This window comes from Rattus rattus, chromosome 18, assembly GCF_011064425.1.
Source record: "Rattus rattus isolate New Zealand chromosome 18, Rrattus_CSIRO_v1, whole genome shotgun sequence".
NCBI lineage: Eukaryota > Metazoa > Chordata > Mammalia > Rodentia > Muridae > Rattus > Rattus rattus.
The window spans coordinates 35,996,711-36,012,051 of NC_046171.1; the positions used below are offsets into that span (position 1 = coordinate 35,996,711).

At 42.6% G+C, this 15,341-nt stretch overlaps 1 protein-coding gene across 1 annotated transcript in view; it reads left to right on the forward strand.

Moving 5' to 3' along the window:
* Positions 1 to 15,341, forward strand: part of LOC116886966 — a 64,582-nt gene that overhangs the window by 11,042 nt on the left and 38,199 nt on the right. Inside the window, exons 2-3 of the mRNA XM_032888461.1 lie at positions 8,118 to 8,579; positions 14,692 to 14,783. Coding sequence (XP_032744352.1) covers positions 8,118 to 8,579; positions 14,692 to 14,783 — 554 coding nt within the window. The remainder of the gene's footprint in view (positions 1 to 8,117; positions 8,580 to 14,691; positions 14,784 to 15,341) is intronic.

Below are 15,341 nucleotides of genomic sequence, written 5' to 3' on the forward strand. Positions count from 1 at the left end.
CCCTCTGAATACCCTCCAGCTGGAGGGCTGCACAGGAGTTCTGCTACAGCAAGGGCCACAGGCCTAGCAGGAGAGCTGTTGAAACCCAGGAACAAAAGAGGCAGACTCCAGACAGGATCACTCAGACCAGCAAACACTAGGGATAACCAGATGGTGAGAAGCAAGCACAAAACCATAAGCAACAGAAGCTAATATATGTGGGCATCATCAGAACCCAGTTCTTCCACCACAGCAAGCCCTGAATTCCCCAACATACCAGAAAATCAGGAAGCTGACCTAAAATCCTATCTTATAAAGATAATAGAGTCCTTTAAGTAGGATATAGATAACTCACTGAAAGAAATACAGGAAAACACAGGTAAGCAGGTAGAAGTTCTTAAAGAGGATACAAATAAATCCCTTAAAGAAATGCAGGGAAAGACAATCAAACAGGAGAAGGAATTGCATAAAGCAGTACAAGACCTAAAAGTGGAAGTAGAAACAATAAAGAAAACACAAATGGAGGCAAACCTAGAAATGGTAAACCTAGGAAAGAGGTCAGGAATTGCAGATATAAGTATCACCAACAGAATCCAAGAGATAGAGGAAAGAACCTCAGGTATAAAAGATACTATAGAAGAGATTGACATAATGGTCAAAGAAAATTCAAAACATTAAAAAAAAAACTCCTAATCCAAAACATCCAGGAAATTCAGGATACAATGAAAAGACCAAATCTAAGAATAATTGGAATAGAGGGGAAAAAAAAGATTCCCAGCTCAAAGGACCTGAAAACATCTTCAACAAAATGATAGAAGAAAACGTTCCCAACTTAAAGAAAGGGATGGCCATAAAGGTATAAGAAGCCTATAGAACACCAAACAAATGAGACTAGAAAAGAAAATCCTCTCGTCATATAATAATCAAAACACTAAACACATAGAACAAAGAAAAAATATTAAAAGCTGCAAGGGAAAAGGGCCAAGTAACATACAAAGACAGACCTATCAGAATTATACCAGACTTCTCAACAGGGATTATGAAAGCCAGAAGAGCCTGGTCAGAGGTCATGCAGACTCTAAGAGAACACAAAAGCCAGCCCATGCTACTATATCCAGAAAAACTCTCAATCAACATAGATGGAAAAAACAAAACATTCCAGGACAAAACCAAATTCAAACAGTATCTATCTACCAATTCAGCCCTACAGAGCATCTTAGAAGGAAAAGTCCAACAAGGAAGATACCTACACAAAGGAAAGACAAGGTATTAAGCATCTCACAACAGAGCCAAAAGGAGAGAACCACAAGCACATAAAGGCAACGACAAAACAAATATAACAGGAACCAACAGTCATCTGTCTTTAATGTCTCTCAATATAAATGGACTCAACTCACCGATAAAAAGACATCAGCTAACAGACTGGATACTCAACAAGGTCCAGCATTTTGCTGCATACAAGAAACGCATGTCAATAACAAAGACAAACACTATCTCAGAGTAAAAGGATGAAGAAAGGTCTTCCAAGCAAATGGTCCTAAGAAACAAGCTGGAGTTGCCATCCTAATATCCAGTTGAAAGTTGACTTTCAACTAAAAGTTATCAAGCATGATGAGGAAGGACACTTCATATTCATCTAAGGGAAAATTCACCAAGAGCAAGTCTCAGTTCTGAACATCTATGCCCCAAGGGTAAGTGCACCCACATCCGTAAAGGAAACTTTACTAAAAGTCAAAACACACATCAAACTCCACACACTAATAGTGGGAGACTTCAACAACCCCCTCTTACCAACAGACAGGTCAATGAGACAGAAACTAAACAGAGACACAGTGAAACTAATAGAGGTTATGAACCAAATGGATTTAACATATCTATAGAACATTTCACCCTAAAACAAAAGAGTACACCTTCTTTTCAGCACTTCAAGGTACCTTCTCCAAAACTGACCATTTAATCGGTAGCAAAAACAGGCTTAAACAGATACACGATTGAAATAATCCCATGCATACTATCAGACCACCATGGCCTAAGGCTGGTCTTCAATAACAGCAAAAGCAACAGAAAGACCACATATATGTGGAAACTGAACAACTCTCTACTCAATGATAATTTGGTCAGGGATGAAATAAAGAAATTAAAGATTTTCCTGGAATTTAATGAAAATATTGACACATCAAACCCAAACTTATGGGATGCAAAGAAAGCAGTACTAAGAGGAAAATTCATACCACTAAGTTTACTGGTAAAGAAACTGGAGAGATCTTACAGTAGCAACTTAACAGCACACCTGAAAGCTCTAGAACAAAAAGAAGCAAACTCCCCAAAGAGGAGTAGGTGGGAGGAAATAGTCAAACTCAGGACTGAAATCAACCAAAGAGAAACAAAGAGAACAATGGAAAGAATCAACAAAACCAAAAGCTGATTCTTTGAGAGAATCAACAAGATAGATAAACCCTTAGCCAAACTAACTAAAGGCCCAGAGGCAGTATTTAAATTAACAAATCAGAAATGAAAAGGTAGACATAACAACAGAAACAGAAGAAATTCAAAAATATCATCAGATCCTACTACAAAAGCCAATACTCAACAAAGCTGGAAAAATCTAGATGAAACGGATAGTTTTCTAGACAGATACCATATATCAAAGTTAAATCAAGAGCAGGTAGACTTTCCAAACAAGTCCATATCCCATGAGGAAATAGAAGAAGTCATTAAAAACCTCCCAACCAAAAAAAGCCAATGACCAGATGAATTTAGTTCAGAATTCTAGCACAACTTCAAAGAAGACCTGATACCAATATTCCTCAAGCTATTCCATAAAATAGAAACAAAAAGAACACTACCGAATTCATTCTATGAAGCCACAATTACTCTGATACCTAAACCACACTAGGACCATATCAAAAAAGAGAACTTCAGACCAATCTTGCTTATGAATATTGATGGGGAAATACTCAATAAAATTCTTGCAAACTGAATCCAAGAACACATCAAAACCATCATTCACCACGATCAAGCAGGCTTCATCCCAGGGATGCAAGGTTGGTTCAATATACGAAAATCCATTAATGTAATCCACTATATAGACAAACTCAAAGGAAAAAAAACTCATGCTCATCTCCTTAGATGCAGAAAAAGCATTTGACAAAATACAACACCCCTTAATGTTAAAAGTATTGGAGAGATCAGGAATCGAAGGCCCATACCTAAACATAATGAAAGCAATTTACTGCAAACCAACAGCCAATATAAGATTAAATGGAGAGATACTTGAAGCAATCCCATTATAATTAGGGACAAGACAGGGATGCCCACTCTCCACATATCTATTCAACATAGTACTCAAAGTGCTAGCTGGAACAGTAAGACAACAACAACAACAACAACAACAAAAAGATCAAGGGGATACGAATTGGAAAAGAAGAAATAAAGGCATCACTATTTGCAGACGACATGATAATATACGTAAGTGACCCAAAAATTCTACCAGAGAATTTCTTCAGCTGATAAACAACTTCAGCAAAACGGCAGGATATAGAATTAACTCAAATAAATCAGTAGCCTTCCTTTATACAAATGATAAACAGGCTGAGAAAGAAATCAGGGAAGCAACTCCCTTCACAATAGTCACAAATAATATAAAATATCTTGGGTAACTCTAACCAAATAGATGAAAGATCTGTACGACAATAACTTCAAGTCTCTCAAGAAAGAAATCGAAGATCTCAGAAAATGGAGAGATCTCCCATGCTCATGGATTGGCAGGATTAATATAATAAAAATGGCCATCTTATCAAAGGCGATCTAAAGATTCAATGCAATCCCCATCAAAATCTCAACATAAATCAAAGACATCGAAAAGCAATTATCAAATTCATCTGGAAAAGCAAAAATCCCAGAATAACGAAAATAATTTTTAACAATAAAAGGACAGCTGGGGGGGAAATCACCATCCCTGACCTCAAGGTCTACTACAGAGCAACTACCACTACTACTACCACTCTGGAAATCAATTTGGAGGTTCCTCAGAAAATTGGAAATACACCTACCAAAAGACCCAGCGATACCACTCTTGGGAATATACCCAAAAGATGCTCAACTATGCCACAGGGGCATGCATTCCATTATGCTCATAGCAGCCTTATTTGTGATAGCCAGGAGCTGGAAACAAACCAGATGTCCCACCACAGAAGAAGGAATACAGAAAATGTGGTTCATTTACACAATGGAATATTACTCAGCTATGAAGAATGAGGGCATCCTGAGTTTTGCAGTTAAATGGATGGAACTAGAAAATATCATCCTGAGTGATGTAACTCAGATCCAAAAGGATATGCATGGTATGTATTCACTAATAAGTGGATATTAGCCACAAAAAAGTACAAAATACCCAAGATACAGTCCACAGAACTCAAAAAGGTCAAGAAACTGAAGGGCCCAAGTGAGGACTCCTCAGTCCCACTTGGGAAGGAGAAGAAAGCAACCACAAGGGGGGAAGAGAGGGAGGAACATGGGGAGGGGAAGGGAGAGGGGAAGATGATCTGGTATTGGGTGGGGGAAAAGGACTGAAGCCCTGAGGGCTAGCAGAAAGAATGGAAACAGGTGACCATAGGAGGAAGGTTGGAAAGATCCTCCAGAATGTATCAGAGACCTGGGAGGTGAGAGACTCTCATGACTCAAAGTAGGGGACCCTAGATGAAATGCCCTTGGGGAGAGGGAACTTGTTGAGCCCACCTCCTGCAGGAAGACAGGGCATCAAGTGAGGGATGAAGTCAAAACTCTGACCTGTCTGAAAGAACTGCAGGGATAGAAATGGAGCAGAGCCTCAGGAAAAGAAGGTCTAGGGACAGGCCCAAAGGGGGATCCAGCTCAAGGGGAGGCCCTAAGACCTGACACCATTACTGAGGCTATGAAGCACTCATAAAAAGGGACCTATCATGACTGCCCTCTGAAAGACCCAACAAGTAGCTGAGAGAGTCAGATGCAGATATTTGCACCCAACCAATGAAGAGAAGCTGCTGACCCCTCCTAACACAAACACAGCAGAAGACTTCCCTGGGCCTGGGTTCAGTCAGAGAAGATGCACCTAACCCTCAAGAGACTGGAGGCCCCAGGAAGTTTAGAGGTCTGGTGGGGCGAGTGACATAGAGTCATCCTTGTGGAAACAGGGGTGGTCGGGGAGGAGTTACAGGATGTGGAACAGTCGGAGGGTGGACAGGGAGAGGAATAAATCTGGAGTTTAAAAACATATACAAAAATAATATTAAAAATAAAAATACTAAGCTTTATGAACCAGAGCATTTGTATTTAAGTTCAGTGTTCTGCAGGGAATGGAACAAAAGGAAGGAGAAGAGTTCTTAGAGAGGAGCGGGGATGAGGTTTGAGACAATGGACAGTAAAAGGTGGGTCAGGTTCACGACATTGAAGAACTGGTGAAATGCCCTCCCCAGTGAAAAGGTGTACGCAGCACAAAGGCTCTCTGATTAGACATGAGAAAAATAATAAATAAAATGCTATTGGATAAGCAAGAATGTGACTACTGCTGAACAAGTCTAATGGCCAACTCCAGCCTGGAGCCACCTGCTTACAGATGGGGATGACCCCCTCTGTCCCCACTTAGGGAACAATAACTTATTTTCCCTCTTCCCCTGAAAAATTTTTTAGCCCTGGTTCAGAACACCCAGAGGAGTCTGTAAAGGGAAGTTTCTGCTACATAATCAAGAAACAACCCTTTCAACACTTCTGGCTATGATTATCGATTATAGTAGGAGAATCTCTAAAGTGCCTATGTTAACACAAGTATCCCCAACACCCACACACACACACACACACACACACACACACACACACACACACACACACAGTTCTTTCTAGGGAGACCTGTGGCCTTCAAGTTTAAACTAAAATGGAAGTCAGATTTGGCGGCCTTTTACTGAAGATTCACAGAAGCATAGGGAGGTTGTTACTTCCACTATAATTAATGAGGGAATGCTTGTTGATAAGAAGGAGGGGCAGAAACTAGTCAGGCAACCATCTCAAAAGACTTCTGTCCCTAGCCAGGTGTCAAAATGTCTTTGGTTCTGTTCCACACACAGGCCAGGAATGCACACGGGAATTGTGGTCCCTACACTGTCACCTCTCTGTACTACATGGAGAAGCCCCACTGACTGGGTACTGTAAATGATGCCATGATGGAAACTGAGAGCACCTGAAAAGGTCGAGAGACATGGGAGAAATGGACCGAGCAATGGCTTCCCAAGCTAGCTCCAGCTTCTGCCATCAGAGCTATAAGAATTTCCTTGTTGGTGCTCCATTCTGTGACTTGTTCCAGCTACAGAGGAGCTTTTTCTTTTACCTTAAGCTCCCATCTACAATTCTGGGCTAAAAATCTTTTCTCGACTTGCTCTCCTATCTCTCTTCTCTGAATTTGAGAGACAGGGATCCAGAGTTATTAATTCAGTGACAGTTCTGTTTAAGAGTGACCTTGTGGCACCCTAACTCCTGGGTTAAAGCCCTTCTGGATCTAGAACGACCTGGCCTACTCAAGGACACTACTGTTATACTCATGGACCCCCCATAGTTTCCTGTATCAGTGTGAGCTACAGAAATCCTGCCTTTTCTCTTCACAGACAGAAAGGAATGGTGGATCTCAGTGGTCTTTAAGCTCTGATTAGTGACATGCTCAATTTTCTGGAGGACTTTATTGTGTTCCTATTCCAGATTTGTTTGTGGCTCGGTATGAAATAACAGTTGTCAATGTGTTTTCAAATGAGTCCATTAAGGATTATAAGCAAATGCCTTAAACGATGGCACTAACCATTGAGTTAATGAATTAACAGACCTTGTAAGAGTTAGTCTCTGTAAGGGTTAAGTGGAATTCTCAACTATTCATATAATCGTGCCATTTCAATTGTTCTTTCTCATTAGACGAAGCATTCTTTTAAAAATTTAGAGTAATTATGAGGATAATAGATTTTCATTTTCTCTTTTAAATGATGGAGTATGAGGTAAAAATCTTAATATACTTGTTTTTTCACACGCAGAGGCTGGAAGTTAAACGGCTCAGACATCCTTTGTTCCAACTGTATTGAGTTCTCTGAATCTAAAATAGTATAATCCTTAATCAAGCAAAACATCATCACTCTGTACTTCCTGTTTGCAAAAGCTTTGAGTAGTATATTCCATTCGTCGATAACATTTTTTGATTTCTTCATAGAAAAGGTCAATTAAAAGCAGGATAATCAAATAACCACCAGTGTAATGACTATTCCTGGTTGTCACCTTGACTATATCAGGAATGAACTATAATACAGAACTGGAGGGCTCACCTGTGATCCAGATCTTGAGGTTCGAAGACACAAATTTTTCTGACCTGGATCTTGGCACGGAGATCTTGAGGCACAGTGGCCATGAAAAGGCCCAGGCAAGGTAGTACATGCCTTTAATCCCAGGAGACTGAGGCAAGGAGATCTCTAAGTTTAAGGTCAACCTGGGACAAAGCAAGTCCCAGATCCAGGTGTGGTTTACACACCTTTAATCAGGGCCACACCTTCTCCTGGAGGCCTACAGAGGGACAGTAAAAGAAAGAAGATTCACTTTTTTTCCCTTTGTTTGCACTTACTTGCCAGCGTATTCTACAGAATACCAGCTCAAACAACCAGCCTCATGGGATAGAGAAACTGTTAAATCCTTGGACCTCCTATTAACAGCTGGCCAGTGTTGGGTTAGTTGGATCACAGACTGTAAGTCATCACAATCAATCCCCTTAATATATAGAGACATTCCATAAGTTCTGTGACACTAGAGAGCCCTGAATAATCCAATCAGCCTTTGGTACGGTGGTCCTCCACGTTTAATATATTATCTAATGCATTCCAAGGGATAAAATGATGCAAGGAATGTCGTTCACATCTTATTAACAAACTACAGAGTAATAAAGTTATTGATTCAACATACAAAGACCACTTACCAAACTATATGCTAAAGGGGCCCAACAGTTATTTGTGCACGTCATTTTCTCCATTTCACACATTGTTCCACACTCAAGCCTCAAAGGATGAGGTTTCACTGGGATCCTTTGAGTGGCGCCTAACGATGAACGGGAATCCGACTAATTCTCTGTAATGTCTCTTAAGCTAGGGACATTGGTTAGCAGGGCCCTAGCTGGTCACTTCAGCTCCTGCAGTACCTGCTCCACTGAAAGCAAGCCACTGAGCTGGTCTGTACCAGCCTGCAAAACTGAGACTTTCCAGGAGAACCTCAGGCCACAGGCAAGAGAAGCGGGAGGGGCGGAGCCTGTGGCGTGCATAGCCCCGCCCCACGTGACTAGTCCCGCCCTACCAGGCCACGCTGCGCCCTTCTGTCCTGAGGGTCCAATAAGCCGCGCCCCTTCAGGCCCCGCCCCGCCCCGCATCCTGGCTGCGAGTGTCGCTAGTCGGGTCTTGGCAACTTCTGCTCGCACGCTCTACCGGCCTTCCGGTCTGGATACCCGCCACTGCTCTTCAATGGCTCAGCACTTCTCCCTGGCCGCCTGCGACGTGGTCGGCTTCGATCTCGACCACACGCTGTGCCGCTACAACCTGTCCGAGAGCGCCGCGGTGAGTGGCGCGGGCAGCCTCTAAAGGCGGCTGCGCAGAGTGTCCGTAGGTCCCGGGCCGCTGGGCGGAAGTGTTCTTTCAAGGGCTCTGCTAATCCGGAGGAGGAAGCCGGGGGCAAAAGATAGCACAAGATCGAGATGGCTGGCTTGTAGGACACTGGAAAGACGGGCCCGGAGGCTTTGGTTGTCATTTGTTTATCCCGGGCCCTGGTTTATTTTTCCAACTACTCTGGGCACCAGCTGAGTGGGTATTGCCACTTTTTTTGGACTTCTAGAAAACATGGCTGCCTCTTTTCCTTCTGCATGCCCAGATTCACCTGTCACAGTTCAAGCCTTGCAAGCAGGGAGAGGTTGTATAATAGTATTGTGAGAAACACCGGCCGAAGTCCTTAACGTCTTAAACTTGCTTTTACCTTTACCGAGAGAAGGAAACGAGCACTTATTGCACTGTGCTTTTTAAATAAAGTTGTAATCTCAACAGAATCTACCCAGAATATGAAGGGAATAGATGGTTGTGTTTGTAGGCTTGTACCCTCATCTTAATTGCCCTGCTTTCTCTGACTGTTTGGGTTCACAAGAAACTGAAGAGTTAAGAATATCACAGTGAGAAATCTAAGCAGGACCCTGCAGTTAAATTACCTGGTTCGGGACTCTAGCTCCGTGACACTGGGCAAATAATCTGGGTTTCTTCTGAGTTTCCCTTGTGGGGATTAAGTGTGCAGCGGATGTGTGGTGCTTAGAGCCTGTTCCTGGTAAAAGATCAATTGTTTGCCTTCGTGTCTTGCCAGAATATTGGAGTAGTCTTCATCACTAGTGCAGACAACAGCCAGGGTGGGTCAGTGTAGTCCTGTCAGTTCCCCAGTTCATCAGATCCTCCAAAGTCAAAAATGAGGCTCCTGAATCACTCCTGTGTGTTTTCTGCAAACAGAGGCATAAAAAAAAAAAAAAAAAAAAGTGTGTGCGCCCCCTGCTGGTACACTGTTTTGTTTTCCTGTTACACAGACCTCATTTCCTTTCTCATAAGTGACAATTTGAAGACATTTCTTTAAATTTTGGTCCCTTGGCTACTCCTTCACAAAGATCTCTGGGTGTTAATTTCCTTCCTTCCATAGTTTTCAGATTCCACTCTGGTTCCTATTTTCTTAATGCACTTCATCTGTATTCTCTCTCTTTCGTGGGGAGTGTTGTTTAACCTCTGCCATGTTAAAAGCCAATTTTGTGCATGTATGAGCATAAAAATTTTAGGATAGAAGATTCACAAGGTACCCTACTGCGAGTTTGGAATCAAAATGCTGTTTAAAGGCTAAAAGTAGACACTCTGATCCTCGGTTGTGCTTGGTATGAAAATCCTAAGCCCCACAGAGTGCTGAACACCAGGACGTCGTTAGGGACTCAGAGCACCCACACAGAGTTTGGAGCCTCTCAGTGGGCAACAACCTGTTACCAGGAAGATGATGTAAAGTTCTTTCCCATCCTTATGGTGGAGAACAGTATTTGCTAAGGCTTGCTACGTGCTACGGTCTGCCCCGGAGGGAGAACCTGGTCTCTTCATCATACGGGGTCTCCTCTTAAGTAATTAGGCTATGAAATCACCCCCAGTCCTTTGCTTTCCTCCTATGAAGCCTTTTGTGTCACCACTTTCCGATTCCTCTAAACCCGACTTCTCCATATGCTCACCGTAAGTTTTAAGTATTCCTGGTTACTCTTTGGACTCCTCCCTAAGAGCCTCTGTCTTCTGAGCACCAGCCCAATCGACAGTGTTTTCTATGTCTTGAGCATACTGAGGTCAGTAATTTATAATGCGGCTGGAGTTAGCTGAATCTGACACAGTCACTTTTTTCTTTTTGGTATGGTGTATGTATGTAAAGGTAGCTTTTACTTGCCAGGCGAAATTGTTGTCTCCGAGGGTTACTGGCTTCGTCTGCTAGCCTAGGCCTAGTCTTGGAAGCTTCTTGCCTACGTACAATCTTATCTAGGCCTAGACTGTTTTCAATCTCTGAGATTTACTGCTTTCTCTCTCTTTCTGATCTCTGGCCGGCTGGTTCAACTTAGCTGTTCTGGCTCAAAACTCCTCTCCAAAATGACTGGTTCTCTAGGCCTCTGACTGAATGCTCTACTTGGCCTCATATAAGTAATGCATAAACCAGCACTAAGCTGGCTCCTTCTCATTCTCTGGCCTGTTCTGTCTTTACCAGTGTCAACTCACTCCTCTCTCTCTCTCTCTCTCTCTCTCTCTCTCTCTCTCTCTCTCTCTCTCTCTCCAATCTGTGTGTAAAACTCTCTGGGTTTCCTTTCTTTCTTTGCATGGTCCCTCACGTAGCTTCCCTTTCCTATCTCTTCTGAGAGTTGGGCATATCATATTCGCGCAGATCTTTCTCTGATTCATCACTTTCTCTGCCAGTAAATTAGACATCACTTTCAAACACTGATGCTTCTTTCTATAAACTAACTTTACCTTCATTGTTTAAGACTGGGCCACATCACAACTATTAACAGTTTTGTTTTTTGTTTTTTGTTTTTTTTTTTTCAGTCAAAAACACAATCTCGGGGTTCACAATGTGACCAAATATCTTGCAACATATGTATATGTATATATGAGTGTGCTTCACATGTGAAGGTGTCAGATGTCTTCTTCTCCTACTTTCCACCCTATAATTTTTTTTTTGAGACATCATCTCTCAGTGAACCTAGTTCTCCCATTTCAGCTAGACTGGCTGGCCAGCAAGCCCACTGCATGTGTCTTATCCCCTGCACTCCCTTGTGGATTCATGGTACTGCACTATGTAGCCACTGTTTGAATATACTATGGCTTCTGCTTCTGTGAATAGATTGGATTTATATTATGTTAGTGTTTTCTCATCATTGTGACCCAATGCCAGACAATAAACCACATAAGGAAGGATTTAATTTGGTCCTTTGTTTCTAGGGTTTTAGTCCACCCTGGCGATGGGGATATAGTAGCAGGAACAGGAGGCAAGTGGTCACATGGGATCAACAGTCAGGAAGGAGAGAGAGATAAATGTTGGTGCTCTGCTGGCTGTGTGCATGTGTGTGCACACATGATCAGTGCACATGTGGAAGTCAGAGGGCAGTTTACAGAAGTTGGTTATTCCCTTCCATCATGTGAGTTCTGGGAATTGAACTCAGGTTGTTGGGCTTGGCAGCAAGCACCTGTACCCACTGAGCCTTCTCTCCAACCCCTCCAGTTTATTTTTTATAAATGGTTTTGGTGCTAGCTTATTGTTTCAGCTAGGCTGGCTGGCCAGCAAACTTTGGGCAATGTTGTCTCTGCCTCCCTATGCTAAGGTTACAGTATGACAAGTATATCCACTGGATCATCTTCCTGATCCTTTTATGGCTTTTAATTCTACTTTCATTCAGTCTGGGCCCCCAGTTTTTGGGATGGTACTACATTCATTCAAGGTCGATTGTACCTTTCCAGTTAAATCTCTCTGGGAAGATCCTCAAAGATGCACCTAGAGGTGTGTTTCCTAGGTAGTTCCAGGTCCAGTCAAGTTGATACGATCATCGGTAGCAGCTTTACAAGCCCTCTGAAGGATATGTAGATGGCAGGCACTGTCACCCACAAGAGATGGTAACCACAAGAAAGTTTAAGTCCTTAGCAGATCCTGATATCTTTGAGTCACTGAGCATGGTGCTGGAGCCTGAGCTCCACTCCAACACCCAGGCCCTCAGGAAATGTAGAGGAGAGGCCCAGGGCAGGGTGTCCAGATGGAGTCGCTGTTGGAAGGTGATGGGTGGAAAGGAGCAAGCAGAGGTAGGTGTTCAGATTCTGGGAACTGTGGAAGTTTGTAGAAAAATGAGGGATTTTCTCAGTGAGGGCATGCTGTCATACAAATGTGAATGCACGTATGTCCCTTTCTCCTGGGCCTTGGGAATGGCAGTATCTCAGAGGAATTGACTAGGCTTGTAGACTGAAAGGTCAGATAACACCCACTCACTTTTAATCTCTCATTGGGAGAATGGGGCATCTGACACTGAGAATATGTGTACCATCTGAAGGAGAAGCCACCCTCCAGTCTTGTAATTCACTTCTGTAAGCTCGAAATCTAAAGTAATTTAAAACCTTTCCACTCAGGGCATCACCTCATTTTCCAACACAAAGGGATTATAGGGTTGCTAGACTCAGCAAATTAAAACACAGGGCATGCACACACACACACACACACACACACACACACACACACACACACACACAATTCAACTCGAATTTCAAATTACTAGTTTTTATGAACACCCCAACTATTATATGGAACATGCTTATCAGAAAACAACAAAACAAACAAGCAAAAACACTTCCTATTAATCTAACACTTATCGTTACCTCATCATTTTTTATTTGGCAAATTCCAGTGGAAACCAAACCTCTGTTGCGGGCTTGTGGAATGGGAATATTTATATAGTAGAAATGGACAGGTGTTACAGTCAGTCCTGTTTTGGTTTATGGCTAGCACAGGACTGGTAATAAAAGAAAGTGCTTATGTTGGATTTGCCTCCGTGCCAGGTACCTCTGAGCTTTACCCTTGTTAACCCCATGCTGGCAATAGGCCTTGCAGGCAGGATCTTGACATAACAGTTTTTAAAACCGTTCATGGTACTTTAAGTATTTTCTTTTCAACCTGTGGGCCTGTGGTTCCTAACGTTAAGGAATCTCATAGGAGCCATAACCCAGCACTAGAGAGGCAGAGACAGGTGGATCTCTCTTTGATCCAGGTTAGCCAGGATATGTAGTAAGATATTGTCTTAAAAGAGAGGGATAAAAAGGAATCTTACAGGAACCCACCAGACCACTCTCCTCCCTTAAAGTCAGGTGACTTTAAGAAGCAGCACCCATGCTTGATTATCTCCATGATTTAGAACTATTGATATATGGTACTGATGGCCCAGATGCGTGTTACACTACACTGGATAGGAGCCATACCTAGTGTGTTTTTAATTGGCTCGTAGACAGAGAGCAGCTCTGTTTGGGGGGAGTCTTGGCTTCCTCCAGTTAGTTTGCCAGCCCTCAGCTCCCACCACCAGGTACAGTGCAGGCCCTTGGTGTCTACACCTGGCTGGTTCTCCATGTCCTTGGGTTCACCCAGCTCTGCCTTGTGTTCCAGGAGTCGGAGTCTCACTGAACGTGGCTCACAGATTCAGCCAGACTAGCTGACCGTCAAAGTTCTGGGGAGCCACTGTTTCTCTGATTCTTAGTGCCTGGGTTACAAATGGGTGTTGGGCCCAGATTTTACATGGTGCTGGGGATCTGAACCCAAGTCCTCATGCCTAAACAGTAGACCCTTCACTCCAGTGTCAGACTACTTATTAAAAATGGGTATCGTAATTAAGAAAACTGTTGGGAGTTCAGGTCTGTCAATGGCCAGAGCTTTGGTTCATCTGTGCTTGCTTCCAATGGCTTCGTTCCTTCTTTGTGCTTAGTTGTTCTGTTTGCATGGAGATGGCGTAGAGAAATAAGAAATGCCTTGTGTCTGATAGCCACCTCACATCTCCTGCTAAGTCACCTGCCCGGTCAGGTGTATCGCACTGAATCTCCTCTCAGCCCAGGCCTTTCTAACACTGATGGACCAGAGATAATAAAATGGTACAGTGGTCAGCAATGCTCATTGTCCTAGGGACAGTCCTGGAACAGTGACTCTCGATCTGCCTAATGCTGCCACCCTTTAATACAGTTACTCTTGTTGTGTAACCACCAACCAGAAAATTATCTTTGTCACTACTGCATTTTGCTACTGTTACGAATTACAAAGGAAATACTTTTGGAGATACAGGTTTTCCAAAGGAGTTGCGACCCACACAGGTTGACTGTCACTGGTCTGGTAGCTGTAGTCAGGTCTTAACAATGATTTGCAGTCCGTTAGGACCTGCATATAAAATTAGTACCTGTCTTTGGTTGTGTGGTTGTGTGCTGGTAATACAGTTTTGGGGCTGACCATTCACCTGGGCAGAGGGTTAAGTCGCAGAAGTTCACAGTTACGGACATTCCCCTCCTACCTAGCTCTGTCAGTGATTCTGTCAGGTTTTCAGTTCTATGAGGTTAAGAATGAAGCGTGAACTTTATGGCTAATCTCTCTTTTTACCTCCCTTATTTGCAGCTCATTTATAACAGCTTTGCTCAGTTCTTAGTCAAGGAGAAAGGATATGATGAGGAGTTGCTCACTCTGACCCCAGAGGACTGGGATTTCTGGTAAGTCTACCAACCCCCTTTTCATCTGTGTCCCCTGTGGCTCCTAATTGTTGCTGATAAAAATCTTACTCTTCTAAAGATGAATAGTGACATGTGAAATTAGTCAAAAAAACCCCTCTATTCTAAAAGTTTTATGTCTAATGGATTGAAATATTATACTCTGAACGTGTTTAGACTTTATTTAATATGAAAGTGAGCTTTCAGCTTGTGACTACTTGGAGGATATTTTTATGTAGTTTCAGTCAGTCCCAGCCAGGAGGTTGACAGGTTACTAAGAACTGTAATTTACATCTTTGTGAACAAGTTTGTTTTATTGTTAAGAACCTTGGAAGGAAGAGCAGTCATCGTGTTTAAATAAGTGACTGCTCTGAGGTATTCCTTCATGATTCTTACTGTTCAATTCCCTCCCTGATTCATGATTTTCAACATTACAAAGGGCATTCTTGGTCTTTTGTCCTCATTTAAACAACAAAAAGAAGCAAGAAAGCTTAATTTCAGTTGTTCATTTTAAACAGGTATGGTAGCACATGCACGCAAGTCTGAATATAGTTCTAGCTT